Source organism: Python bivittatus, unplaced genomic scaffold (genome assembly GCF_059951505.1).
Source record: "Python bivittatus isolate LINGU-HERP-01145 unplaced genomic scaffold, Pbiv_v1 ctg000700_np1212, whole genome shotgun sequence".
Taxonomy (NCBI): Eukaryota; Metazoa; Chordata; class Lepidosauria; order Squamata; family Pythonidae; genus Python; species Python bivittatus.
Window position 1 is genome coordinate 1,065,573 of NW_028277098.1, and position 11,602 is coordinate 1,077,174.

Below are 11,602 nucleotides of genomic sequence, written 5' to 3' on the forward strand. Positions count from 1 at the left end.
TAATACGGTATCAGTGACTTGCCATGAATGAGTGAGCCAGACAAATAAAGAAATAAAATAGTTCAGTATAAGAAAGAGAACAGGATAACAAATACAAGAGCAAGCTGCCTACTCATACTACTAATCCATGTGGATAAAATATATAAAGCAAATTTTAAAATATTAAACACCAACATGAGAAAACAGAAATATTTACTTGGGCTGAGAGACTGGTGAGATCTCAGAGGTAGGTATGCTGAAAGTATTCTCAGGAATACCAGCTATGATGAAAGAAGCTTCATTTGAATTAATTGAAGACTGTTCCTGAACTTCAGATTTCTTTAATTCCTCTTCCATATTCTGTTCAAAAAAGCACAACAGATTTTAACATGAATTCTAGCAACTTCAGAACTTACACTTGACTACTCAAAGCAAAGAAATGTAAAATATAAGCCAATCGTTTTAGTAATATAGAGTAAAGTAACCACACAAACCATTTCAAAGAAGAGGTTAACAGCAAAAGCTAATACTGAGACCTTAAAGCTGTTAATAAAGTTATTTATTCAATTTATATCCCAACTTTCTACCAGAGGAAACTAACCTAACTAAATATCCTAGATGCTACTTCAGGATGTTTTATCACTTCATACAGGACTGTAATTAGCTTAGCAAATTTAAATACACCCTCCATCTATAACATTACAGCTAATCAGTTTTTTTCGAATGAAGTCATGGGAATATTTATGCTTTATAAACTACAAGCACTCATTAAATCCTTCTTTTCTTTTTCTGATATTGCTTTTTCTGCTCTTTCTACAATTGTTTTTTGCTGGCGTATGATGTTACTGGTCTTGGAATATTTTTATGAAGGGTGAGCTATAATTGGAAATAAATATAGTTAGCATATACATTAGGGCTACATGCATGTTAGGGTTTTTTAATAGTAGATATGCATAGGACTGAGATATAAAATTGTACGAGATTTTGTCTTTTTATCCATATAATCCAATATGCATATTTTTATATGCAAGAAATATATATAAAGTTCCTTTAAGCAGAATATTGACTATTCATTAGATTAAGTGGCCACAAAATATGAAATACAAATGCATCCTGAAATAGCACTTATCATATACAGCCTTTATGAAGAGTTAAAATTGGTTTTTATTTGTAACAATTATTTGTACAATCCCATGTGAGGATCTGACACCTAGCTACAGCAGATTCTAACTACTGCTCAGCACAAGTGCTGAACTTTTGAGAAAGCAAAGGATCAAGCAACCAGCTTTCATTAATATTGTTTTCAATAAGGCCAGATTTGTGTCTAAAATAACTTTAAGTGACCATAAGATAAATAACATTAAAGAGAAACTTGTAAATCATACTGTAGAATGGATATCTTTGATCTATTCTCCATCGAGTGTTTCTTGCCTCACAGTATGCTGAAACAGCAAATAGCTGTATTATTCTCCTTCCACAGCTGAGTAACAAAGGCTGTAATCCAATGCATACTTAATTGGGAATTACTTTTAAATTAACATGCTTTGGATAGTAAACAACCAGATGCAATCTTTACCAAATGAGAATCTCTGTCAGCAAAATGAAGAAAGCCTGCTCAATAGCCTTGAGAAGAGAAAATGGTATTTTGCCAAGGAAAAGCTTATTCACAAAGCAATTCAATGTGCCAAATGGCCCAGAAGCAAAGTACAGGTAGTCCTCACTTAACAACAGTAACTGGGACTGGAATTTCCATTGCTAAGCAAGGCAGTTGTAAAGCGTGACATCACATGACCATGCTGCTTACTGACGGCAGTCCCAGCAGTCCCTGGTTACCATCATTATGTGAGGACCGCATGGGTAATTAAGCAAGGGCCTCATGTGAGCCAGCTTCCCCACTGACTTTGCTTGTGGGAAGCCATCAGGGGAGCTCGCAAATCACGATCATGCGATTGCGGGATGCTGTGACGGTGAGAAATCCAGGCCAGTTGCCAAGCACCCAGATCGTGATCACATGACTGCGGGGGTCCTGTGACAGGCGAAACTTCAAGGACTAGTTGTAACTACCACTTGTTCAGTGCTGTCACAAGTTCAAACGGTCACTGAATGAGTGGTTTTTAAATGAGGACTACCTATAATAAGCTAATGCTGGACAATCTGCGTCAATTTTGAACCCTGGATTTAATACTGCACATTGGAATCTTTTTACAAAGGGCAGGTCATAAATAAATAAGCACGGTACTGCCCATGTTCAGTTACCATTTTGCAATAACTCAGGTTGTATACCTTAGCAATTAATGGTTGTACGCCGCCCAGAGTCACTTTTATGTGAGATGGGCAGCCATATAAATTTCAAACCAATTGTAGGCTGGCTTGGACTCAATTCATAAACGCCAAATTTGCTCCAGAACTAATTAAAGCAATATCACACTAATTAAATTCCATTCTGCATGATCAAAACTCATCAAGTGCTTGCAAAAGTTATTCTAAAAATATTGGCTAAAAAGATCTACCTCTTTTTGCTTTATAGAGTCAACTGAATCATCTTCAGAATAAATATTTGTAGTGGAATCAATATATTGTAAAGACAGTGTTCTGAGGGATCCATCAGTCTCTTCCTAGTTACAGAACACAAAAACATATTCAAGTGAATGCAGCTGCCGTTTACATAAAAACACCATCTCTGAAATGGAATACTTTTAACCTTATCCAGGCTTCCTTTTTTTATTTTTCATTGTGTAAGTTTGGATTTACAACTTAATTGGACTTGGATATACAATTTTTCTTCCTAAAACTTTCTCAAGGCAAACGTGTCACTATCAAGGCTAATGTCATGTTGTATCTTAGCTCCTCCTCACTGTTATTACTAATTTACCTGCCTGTGGGCACCACAGCATGTGATACCATGTGATTGCTCCCACTAATCTGCACATTAAATAAAAAATAAACAGCTAAAATGGCCAAAATGCCCTCCAACTTATTTTCTCATTGCTTATCTATAATGTACCAAATTGCACAATGTTCTTTGTGGCCTACAAAGTTTGCTAAAACCCCTAGGGTCAGAACATGCCTAATCAACTGCACTGCATTTCATCAAGTGCCAACACCCTTTTTCTGATCCTAAAAGATTTTACAGATCTAGATTTATAACTATACGTCTTGAGTAACCAACTCTTTGATGTTGCAACATTAACAGCAAAACTCTTAAAGTTTGTTAACTATTTTAATTCCATATTGGTCACTTTAGAACTGAACGTACGACTGTAATGACTTCATGAGTACAAGATGAAAAAAACTGACAACATAAACCCACACTTTGTTTTACTGTTAGCACTTCTGAAGTTATACATTTCTCTATATGGTGTTGGAAAAATGCAAGAATTTAACTGCTTTTAAAATGATGAGCTGATTAAAATCAAGCAATGATTTTTAGAATTATTTCATAGATTACAATGAGCTATATCAGAAGCAGCATTTGTGTCAGGATATTAGTCTTGCTGCTCTTACTGTAGCCACATGAGATTCTGCTTCCTCAAAAAAATATTTCAAGGATGCTCCATGAAATATACAATATAGAAATCCTACTGATTCCTATTTCCTCAACCTACGAGAAGCTTGGAGGAGGGACACAGAGAGCAAAGGTCTATATGAAGTTCACTTTTTATATAATCCAGCTGAAAATGCATGTCTGTAAGGGAGATAGACAAATGAACTGCAAACTTCTAACTTGGCTTTATAAAACCATTTTTGCTAACTTTTCTTTTCCTGCATATATCTGTAAATTCCATTAATAAAATGCATTTTTGTTGCTTAATTAGAACACTGATATGCCACCAAAATGTGCATCCATTTTTATAGTTTGCTGCAAAGTGGTTACTTATTAATTCATTAATAATTGCACTAAAATTATTCCATATGGCTTATAAATGTTTACCGTTTCCTGGATGTTCTCATCCACATTTGGCAAGGGAGAGTTCTCATTTGGCGAATGCAAAGATAAAGATACAGGACTCTCTTTACAAAAGACATGCCAGCTGGGAAATCTGTTAAATTAAAAAAAAAAAAATCCTAAAACACAAATGGACTGAGATGCATTCACAATAAAGATGGTGCTATGATGAAACAAGAACAGCCAAGTCATCTGCTAAATAATTTGCTCTCTCTTCTCTTCAAATCATATAGTTCTTTTGCCTTTTTAAAAACCAAACCTCATTTAATAATATAATTGTTGAGGAGTCAGAATTGCAGTTTGACATTAATAACAAAATCAGATCAGATCTTTAGAACCAAATCAACTTTATAAAGTTTATATTGATCATGTGCCATCAAGTTGTTTTCGACTCCTACGGACCACACAGACAGATTTTTCTCCATGACGATCTATCCCTAACCTGTTCTTTCATGTCTCCCAACAGTGCACTCATCGCCACTGTAATTGAGTCCATCTACCTTGAGTCGGTTGTACTCTTCTCTTTCCTTCCATCTTTCCCAGCACTAGAGCCTTTTCCAGACAGCTAGGTCTTCACATAATGTGTCCAAAGTAGGATAATTTGAGCCTGGTCATTTGTACGACGAGTGAGAACTCTGGGTTGATCTGTTCGATGATCCATTGGTTTGTTTTCTTGGCTGTCCACAGTATTCTCAGAAGTCTTCTCCAACACCAAAGTTCAAAGGTGTCAATGCTCTTCCTATCCTGCTTCTTTAATGTCTAATTTCTGTTTCCATAGAATGTCACAGGGAATACCATGGCTTGCATGATTCTGATCTTTGGATACCTTTGTAGGTATCTGATCTGATCTTTGAAGGTATAGTAAAGCTTATATATAATGATGCTTAAACGTCTCTCTCATACAAGTTTCTTTCACGCAAGTCCTAAAACTAGATAAAGAGAGCCCAATTAACCAAATGTGTGAAAAACATTAACAAATGAGTCAAAAGCATGGCAATGCATTTGGTGCTCAGACTTTCCCTTGGTAGTAAAGAGACGAAAAAATTAGGTTTGGTTGTATGTTTCATACTGAACTTAAATCAGTTTCCTCAATAAATAAACAAATATAATGCTTTTGTATTGTCGACGGCTTTCATGGCCGGAATACGATGGCTGATGTGGGTCTTCCGGGCTGTGTGGCCGTGTTCTGGAAGTTTTGGTTCCTAACGTTAGGAACCAAAACTTCCAGAACACGGCCACACAGCCCGGAAGACCCACATCAGACATAATGCTTTTGACTCATTTGTTTAATTGGATTCTCTTTATCTAATGTTAGGGCATGTGGGGAATGGAATTATGGTTTTATATTTATTTCATATTTATGCAGAAATATTGAAAATTCAAAAGGGTTCACAAACTTTTAAGTATCACTGTACTCTGATATACTCTCAAAATCTATCATCTTTGAAAAATTCTTGTGAACATATAAGCAAAAAGCTACTCTATCTTCCAATAATTATAATAATTTTAAAAAGGAGAGAAGGAGATGAACAGATTATGAAAGAATGAACGTATATTGGTACAAAGCAGTAGCAACAGAATATAGCATTGTTTTGTCAAAAACAAATCTTACTATAGCTACCTAAACTTCTGTAAAATTCTTAATTATGTTTTAGATAGCAAACCGAGTGTGATTTTGCACATCTGGTTTGAAACTATGCTCAGAAGAACATAGATCAATATCCCTTTTCAAACTTGTGAAATGTTTTATGTCAAATGTCATATGATCCTGTCTTGGGTTCAGTTCATTCATTATTTTCATTAGTGAACTACATGAAGGCATGGAAAGAAGCCTTATACTGTAGCAGATGACATAACACTTGAGATTAATAGCATTTCAAAAGCCAGAACCAAATGTTGAATTATCTTAATAGAATGGAAATATTCACCAAAATATTAAATACAAATAAAATATATTAAAAATACAGGTACAGAATACCACACTTACCAATAGTACCCCTGAAAAAGAATTCTGATTTGAAATTGATTTAATACAACCAAATTGTAAGATTACATAAAACAATGTATGTATTTTGTGCAAACAAAATGTCACTCTGCAAAGTCCTTAGTTGCTATGTTCCCCAGAAGACTCAGCACAGTTGCTTCAAACAATTTTCCAAGTCATCTTCACATGTGTGTACATGCATAGCTGCTTTGCTGACAGTCCCAACAGAAGTGTCACTTTTGCGTATATATAAAGAGAACATGGGGAAGTACTCAAAGCAATTGTGTTGAGCCTTCTGGAGAACATGGCTACCTCAATGCTTTGAGAAGATGCACTTCATTCTTGCCAGTAAGTTTTGCAACAGATCTCTTCAAATGCTTTGCACAACCCTAGTAGGCAGCTAATGAGATTTTTGGCTACATTAATAGTTGTAATATGTGTCCAATTCTGCATGCTGCAGTTTAAAAATAATGTTGACAAACTCTAAGCGTTCTTTGAAGAATAGTAAAAATGGTATGAAACGTGATCTTAGTCAAAAGGCTGAGAAGACAAAATCCCAAAGAAACTAATTGTCTAACTGGTGAAAAGAAGACTGAGGGGAACATAATAGCATTTATTACATATTATACTTAACAGGTCATTCTTCTAACTTCAGCTGAAGATTAGGAGAAATTGAGCAGCAACTTAATAAAAGGACCAACTACTGGAGTTGGAGATATATTCTTGCTGGAAATCTTCAAGCAGGAGCTAGAGACAGTATAGCTCTACAGAGAATCCCTGCTTACCAACCACAACTGGGACCAGCAACTCCACTGCTAAGTGCCATGTTCACTAAACAAAAAATCACGTGACTGTGCTGGACTTATGTCACTTCCACTTCTGTCATTAAACAGATCAGTTGTTAAGTGAAACACCACATGACCACGACTTGCAATTTCACTTCTGTGTTCTCCATTAATTCTGTTTGTTGGAAGCTGATTGTAAAGCTCGCAAATGACAATCATGTGACTGTGGGATGCTGTAATGGCCATGTGAGGATTGGTTGCAAAGCTGGTTTTTTTTTCAACTATTGTAAATCTGAATGGTTGCTAAACAAGGCAATTGATAAGTAACAACTACCTGTAATCTTCTCTATGAAGCAGAGGATCGGATTAAAATATGTAGAAAGTGATATGCAGGTTGATAAAAACTTCAAAGTGGTGTTTGTATTTCTTTGAAAATATATGTTGTGCAGACTAACTGCTGTGGGTATCCTTTCTTTTGGCAGTTAGAATTAAAACATAATCACAATAATCTAGCATAAATCTTTAAGGCACCTGTTGGTTTTACTGCCACCAACAAACCTTTCCCTGTTTTGGAAATTCTTTTCTTTTTCTTTTTTATGTATATATATGACATACCATAAGTTGGTGGAACATCAGGAAGAAATAGAACTTTTTTAAAAAAAATTTGAACAAAGAATCAAAGTAACATTTTAGTCACTTTGTGTGAGATGGGCAGCTATATAAATGTGATATACAAATAAATAAATAAAATATTCTATATATTTTATTTCAAAATATATATAATTTTAAAAGAGTATGAACAGGTACCCTTAACTTTTTAAGGATGTTTTTCTAGCTCTTACAACAAAATGACTCTTAGCAACTTCTAATGCACAAAGCATCTGTAGGCTGCTAATCTTTGTCTTCCCTGCCAATAAATATGTATTCCTAACTGACAGTCAGAAGTTTTCTTTGGGCTAGGATTCAGTTGTAATACCCAGTTATGATATACACCCAGCATTACATTTATTTATAGCCCTAAATCCACCAAAATCATTATTTCAAGTAAAAAACTTTTTAAAAAATTATCCCACAGATTCATTGTTAAAAGCTTGTTGTATGCCGCCCAGAGTTGCCTGTGGTGAGATGGGTGGCTATATAAATTGATTTAATAAATAAATAATAAATAAATAAAAGCTAATCCAAAGCAGTGATATAATTCATGAAAACTTATTTCCAGTTCATTAAAAACACAGTTTATATTTATTATTTTTTCATTAAGATTAAAATTATAATATGGGACAAGAAAAGTAAACTAGAAGACACACTATAACAAAAAGCTGGGAGAATAGGTATGTCCTAAGCTGGCGCCCAAGGTTGAAAAGGTTTGCAACCAACTGTAACTGAATAGCACTCATACTCAAAATGGTCTTTCTTTGGTTGTCACATAATAAATCCCTGGCAAATAACATTTTGGCAGGCCTTTAGGGTTAATTATAATTTCTGACACAAACATATTTTTTTGTTGGTTTAAAGTAGGGGAGAACAATATTTCTGCACCACAGGGTGACACTTTTTACCTCATTTTTTCATTAGTCAAATATACAGCAGATGGGACAATTATGTAAAAAGGTATCAGAATTTCCAGCTTTTAGTTCTTTCGTGGGTGGAATTATTCTATCTGAGTCTTATTACACTGTATTTTCATTACTTTACTATCAAAAACTAGTGGAAAATTATGCCAAAATTATTGTTGCTGTTTTTACAAAAAATAAATTTCCAGAAATTTGAAGCAATAGGCAGACATAAAGAAATGAATGTTTCTGCCAATGTCTACCCTACTCCCAGTGCTAAGTAGAACAGATCCACCCAACCTCTAGATCAGCTCAAATCATTTTGTAAAATATTGGCTGAGTAGCAGTATATAAACATTTTTCATAAATATTTTATGTTGTCATAAATTTCATCAAGATCAAGATCACTTGCAACTTGCCTAAAATATAAATATATGCATTATTCTAGAGACAAACATGCATATGCTGTACTTAAAAGGTTTTGAAACAGTAAGTGCTGCTTCACATCACTAAAGGAGAAAACTAGACTGTATTTATCAATATATTGGAAGTCTGCTTGGTTTTAATACTGGAAAGAGAAATGAAGCATCATGTGAAGAGATATTGCAGCTAATGAAATATGTGGCATGATGCTACTATTAATGTACCTATCTGCATCTACTGGAATATTGGAGAATGTTTTCAACCTTTCTGCTCTCCCTTCTTTCCCTTATGAGAAAAAAAAAAAAAACCTAAAGAGATACATAATCTTTTACTCTAAAGAATTTCAAGCTTGAAATTACCATTTTGAGCATTTCAAACTTTAAAAAAGCCCATTATGTTTCTACAGTTGTTTCAAGATCAGAATGAAATGTATAATTTCTAATCTTAAAACAGCACTTCACCATCCTGACATTCTTCATCGTGGAAAACAATACTGAAATCCTTTAAAAGGGTTGTTGGGCTTGAAACAAAACACATATACTTCAATAAATAGCTATTCTGATGGAATACAAAGAGCTTGATCATTCTGACAGAACATTTCAAATGGAGGTGGAACCAAAACACACTTTCTGCTTTGAGTACTCATGTAAAGAAATCACTTTACTAGCTAATGATAATACGGTTTTCAAATTATTTAGTCATTTTTATCAATGCAAGATCTGCTTTCTCTTCTAAACTCCAGTTTAATGTTCCTATCACAGAATAATAGTGTTTCAATTATTATGTTTGAGTTCAGTATATCACCTGAATATATCTATAAGGCCTACCATATGTTCCCTAGACCTTTAGCAATATCTAATATTTTGTTCTAGAAATGAATGGTGACTCCCATCTCATGCAGAGGGGACACTATCCTAATTATCTGAATAACCTGGTTGATTTATCTGTCATGTTTCTATCCTGCCTTTTCTTCAACAGCTAAAGGCAGCTTACATGGTGATCTCCCTTCATTACCTCCCCATAGTCATCTCAGGAAGGCAGATGAATTGGTGCCTAGGAAAGGTCTTTTTTCAATTTATTTCTTTATCAACTTGTATTCTTCCTCAATCACTGAAGTAACTAGACTGCTGAGGCTGGAAACAAGTTGATAGTGTGGATGTAGCACCTGATTGTTCTGAACGTTATTTATATTTGATTGTTCAGATAGAGTGCAATTCCCCTTCTAGGTTAAAGGGGAATTGCACTCTATCTGAACAATCAAATATAATGTAAGAGTTTTTTCTGAATTCTGCAGTGGGGAAGCTAATCATGGAATTGGTCTAAAGAGCTTTTACCAGTTTAGACTGGTACCCCACTGTGACCCTATCTGGAATGGACAGACCTTGCTTCAACTATCCATGGTCTCATGACAATTACTGTCATGTCCTCTATATGGGACTGCTTTTAAAAACAGTCTGGAAATTCAAACTGCTATATGCTCACATAAAAATGGTCATATAAAGAAAATGGCCATACCTACTTTATAGATAGCCACTTCATGTTATCACCTACGTTGTACCAACTGTATAGATTGCCACTTTATTTCCAGGTCCAATTTAAAGTGCTGATATTGTTTTTAATATCCCCCTTCCCACTCTCCCACCTGTAACAGTCAGTTCAACTGGTGTCCACCATGCTAAAAATCCAATTAATATTTGTTGAGTGTCTTGTGCATAAGTTGTCACAATATTCTAATAATTAATCCAATTTTACTATTGGTTTTTAAAATAATTGTGCTTTATTTTAATAATCTGGGCTTTGGATTTTTGTTTGTTTTACACCATTTTGGAAGGCTTTATTTGAAAAGCTAGTTTATAAATCTTTAAATAAGTAAATGTACAATATTTTAATAATTTTATTCATAAGATGCCTTCTATAAAGAATACTATTAGTCACCACAACTTCTAAAAAGCTAAACTTAGGATTTAGAGTATGATCTTAAAAGTCAAGAATAGACAGACAACAAAATACAACAAGCCCAATTCAGTACCTTCCAGATGTGTGATATCTACAACTGCTATCATTTTTTGCCAGCACAGACTGCACCTCACTGAAAAAGTTTGTTACATATTAAACTCAACTCATTTGCTTTAAAAAGTGTATTTCAAATGAGAAATTATTTCACAGCATTCCATTTCTTATAAATCAGGCACAGTTTCTAAATCATATGGATTGGCCTCTGACAAGCATGGAGAGATTTGGGAGGGAAAAGTCTGGTTTCAGCAATAATACCTGGACAACAAGCAGAATCCAAACGCTGGTAGGCGTTTTCTTCACTTTTGGGGCACATACCGGATGTTGCATGAAAATAGACTCTACAGCCTACTGAAATTAAAATTCTGCTCCAGGAACTAGAAGCTGTAGAACTGGACAGGGAGAAGTTTTAAAATAATCGCTGTTCAATATGTAAGGGAAGCAAGCGCCGCAGATGCGAAAGAAGGTTCCGGGACCCAAGATCTACCTCTCTCCCTTTTCCACCATCTCTAGATCCCCGGGCGGTCAAAGCACTCACCCGAGCAAGCAGCCAAGGAGGAAGGAGGCGGCCAGTATCAGAAGCCGACGGGGCAGCACCTCCTTCATCGTCTCCCCCGTCCACTTCTTCGGGCCAGGGGGTGGCGACGCATCCTCTCGGTGGCGGTTGCTGTTGGTTACGAGACAGGGCCAAGCTGAGGAGTGTCCCCTCACAGGACGGGCTAGTAGCAGGCGCGTCAGTGGCCGTTCACAACCGCCCTCTCTCTGGCCGCTTCTCCCAGTCCAACCCAGAACCCCGTCCGTTGGTCTCGCTCGTGTCCGATCGCGCTGAGGTGGAATGTGACGCGTCACCCACAGAAGCCCGAAGGAAAGGGAAGGGAACGCTACGAGCATTCCGCCCCTGCGCACTGAAACATTACCT

At 35.7% G+C, this 11,602-nt stretch overlaps 1 protein-coding gene across 4 annotated transcripts in view; it reads right to left on the reverse strand.

Annotated features, from left to right (window-relative positions):
• Nucleotides 1–11,602, reverse strand: part of SUCO (SUN domain containing ossification factor) — a 55,499-nt gene extending 43,897 nt beyond the window's left edge. For 2 of the 4 annotated variants that reach the window (XM_088153078.1, XM_088153077.1), the window contains exons 1-4: nucleotides 11,222–11,600; nucleotides 3,911–4,019; nucleotides 2,490–2,594; nucleotides 197–339 (exon numbers count right to left, since the gene is read on the reverse strand). In XM_088153078.1, the coding sequence (XP_088009204.1) occupies nucleotides 197–339; nucleotides 2,490–2,594; nucleotides 3,911–4,019; nucleotides 11,222–11,574 (710 nt within the window). In that variant the 5' untranslated portion in view covers nucleotides 11,575–11,600. Of the gene's footprint in view, nucleotides 1–196; nucleotides 340–2,489; nucleotides 2,595–3,910; nucleotides 4,020–11,221 lie in introns of all 4 variants that reach the window. The other 2 variants (XM_088153080.1, XM_088153079.1) reach the window with 2 other exon arrangements.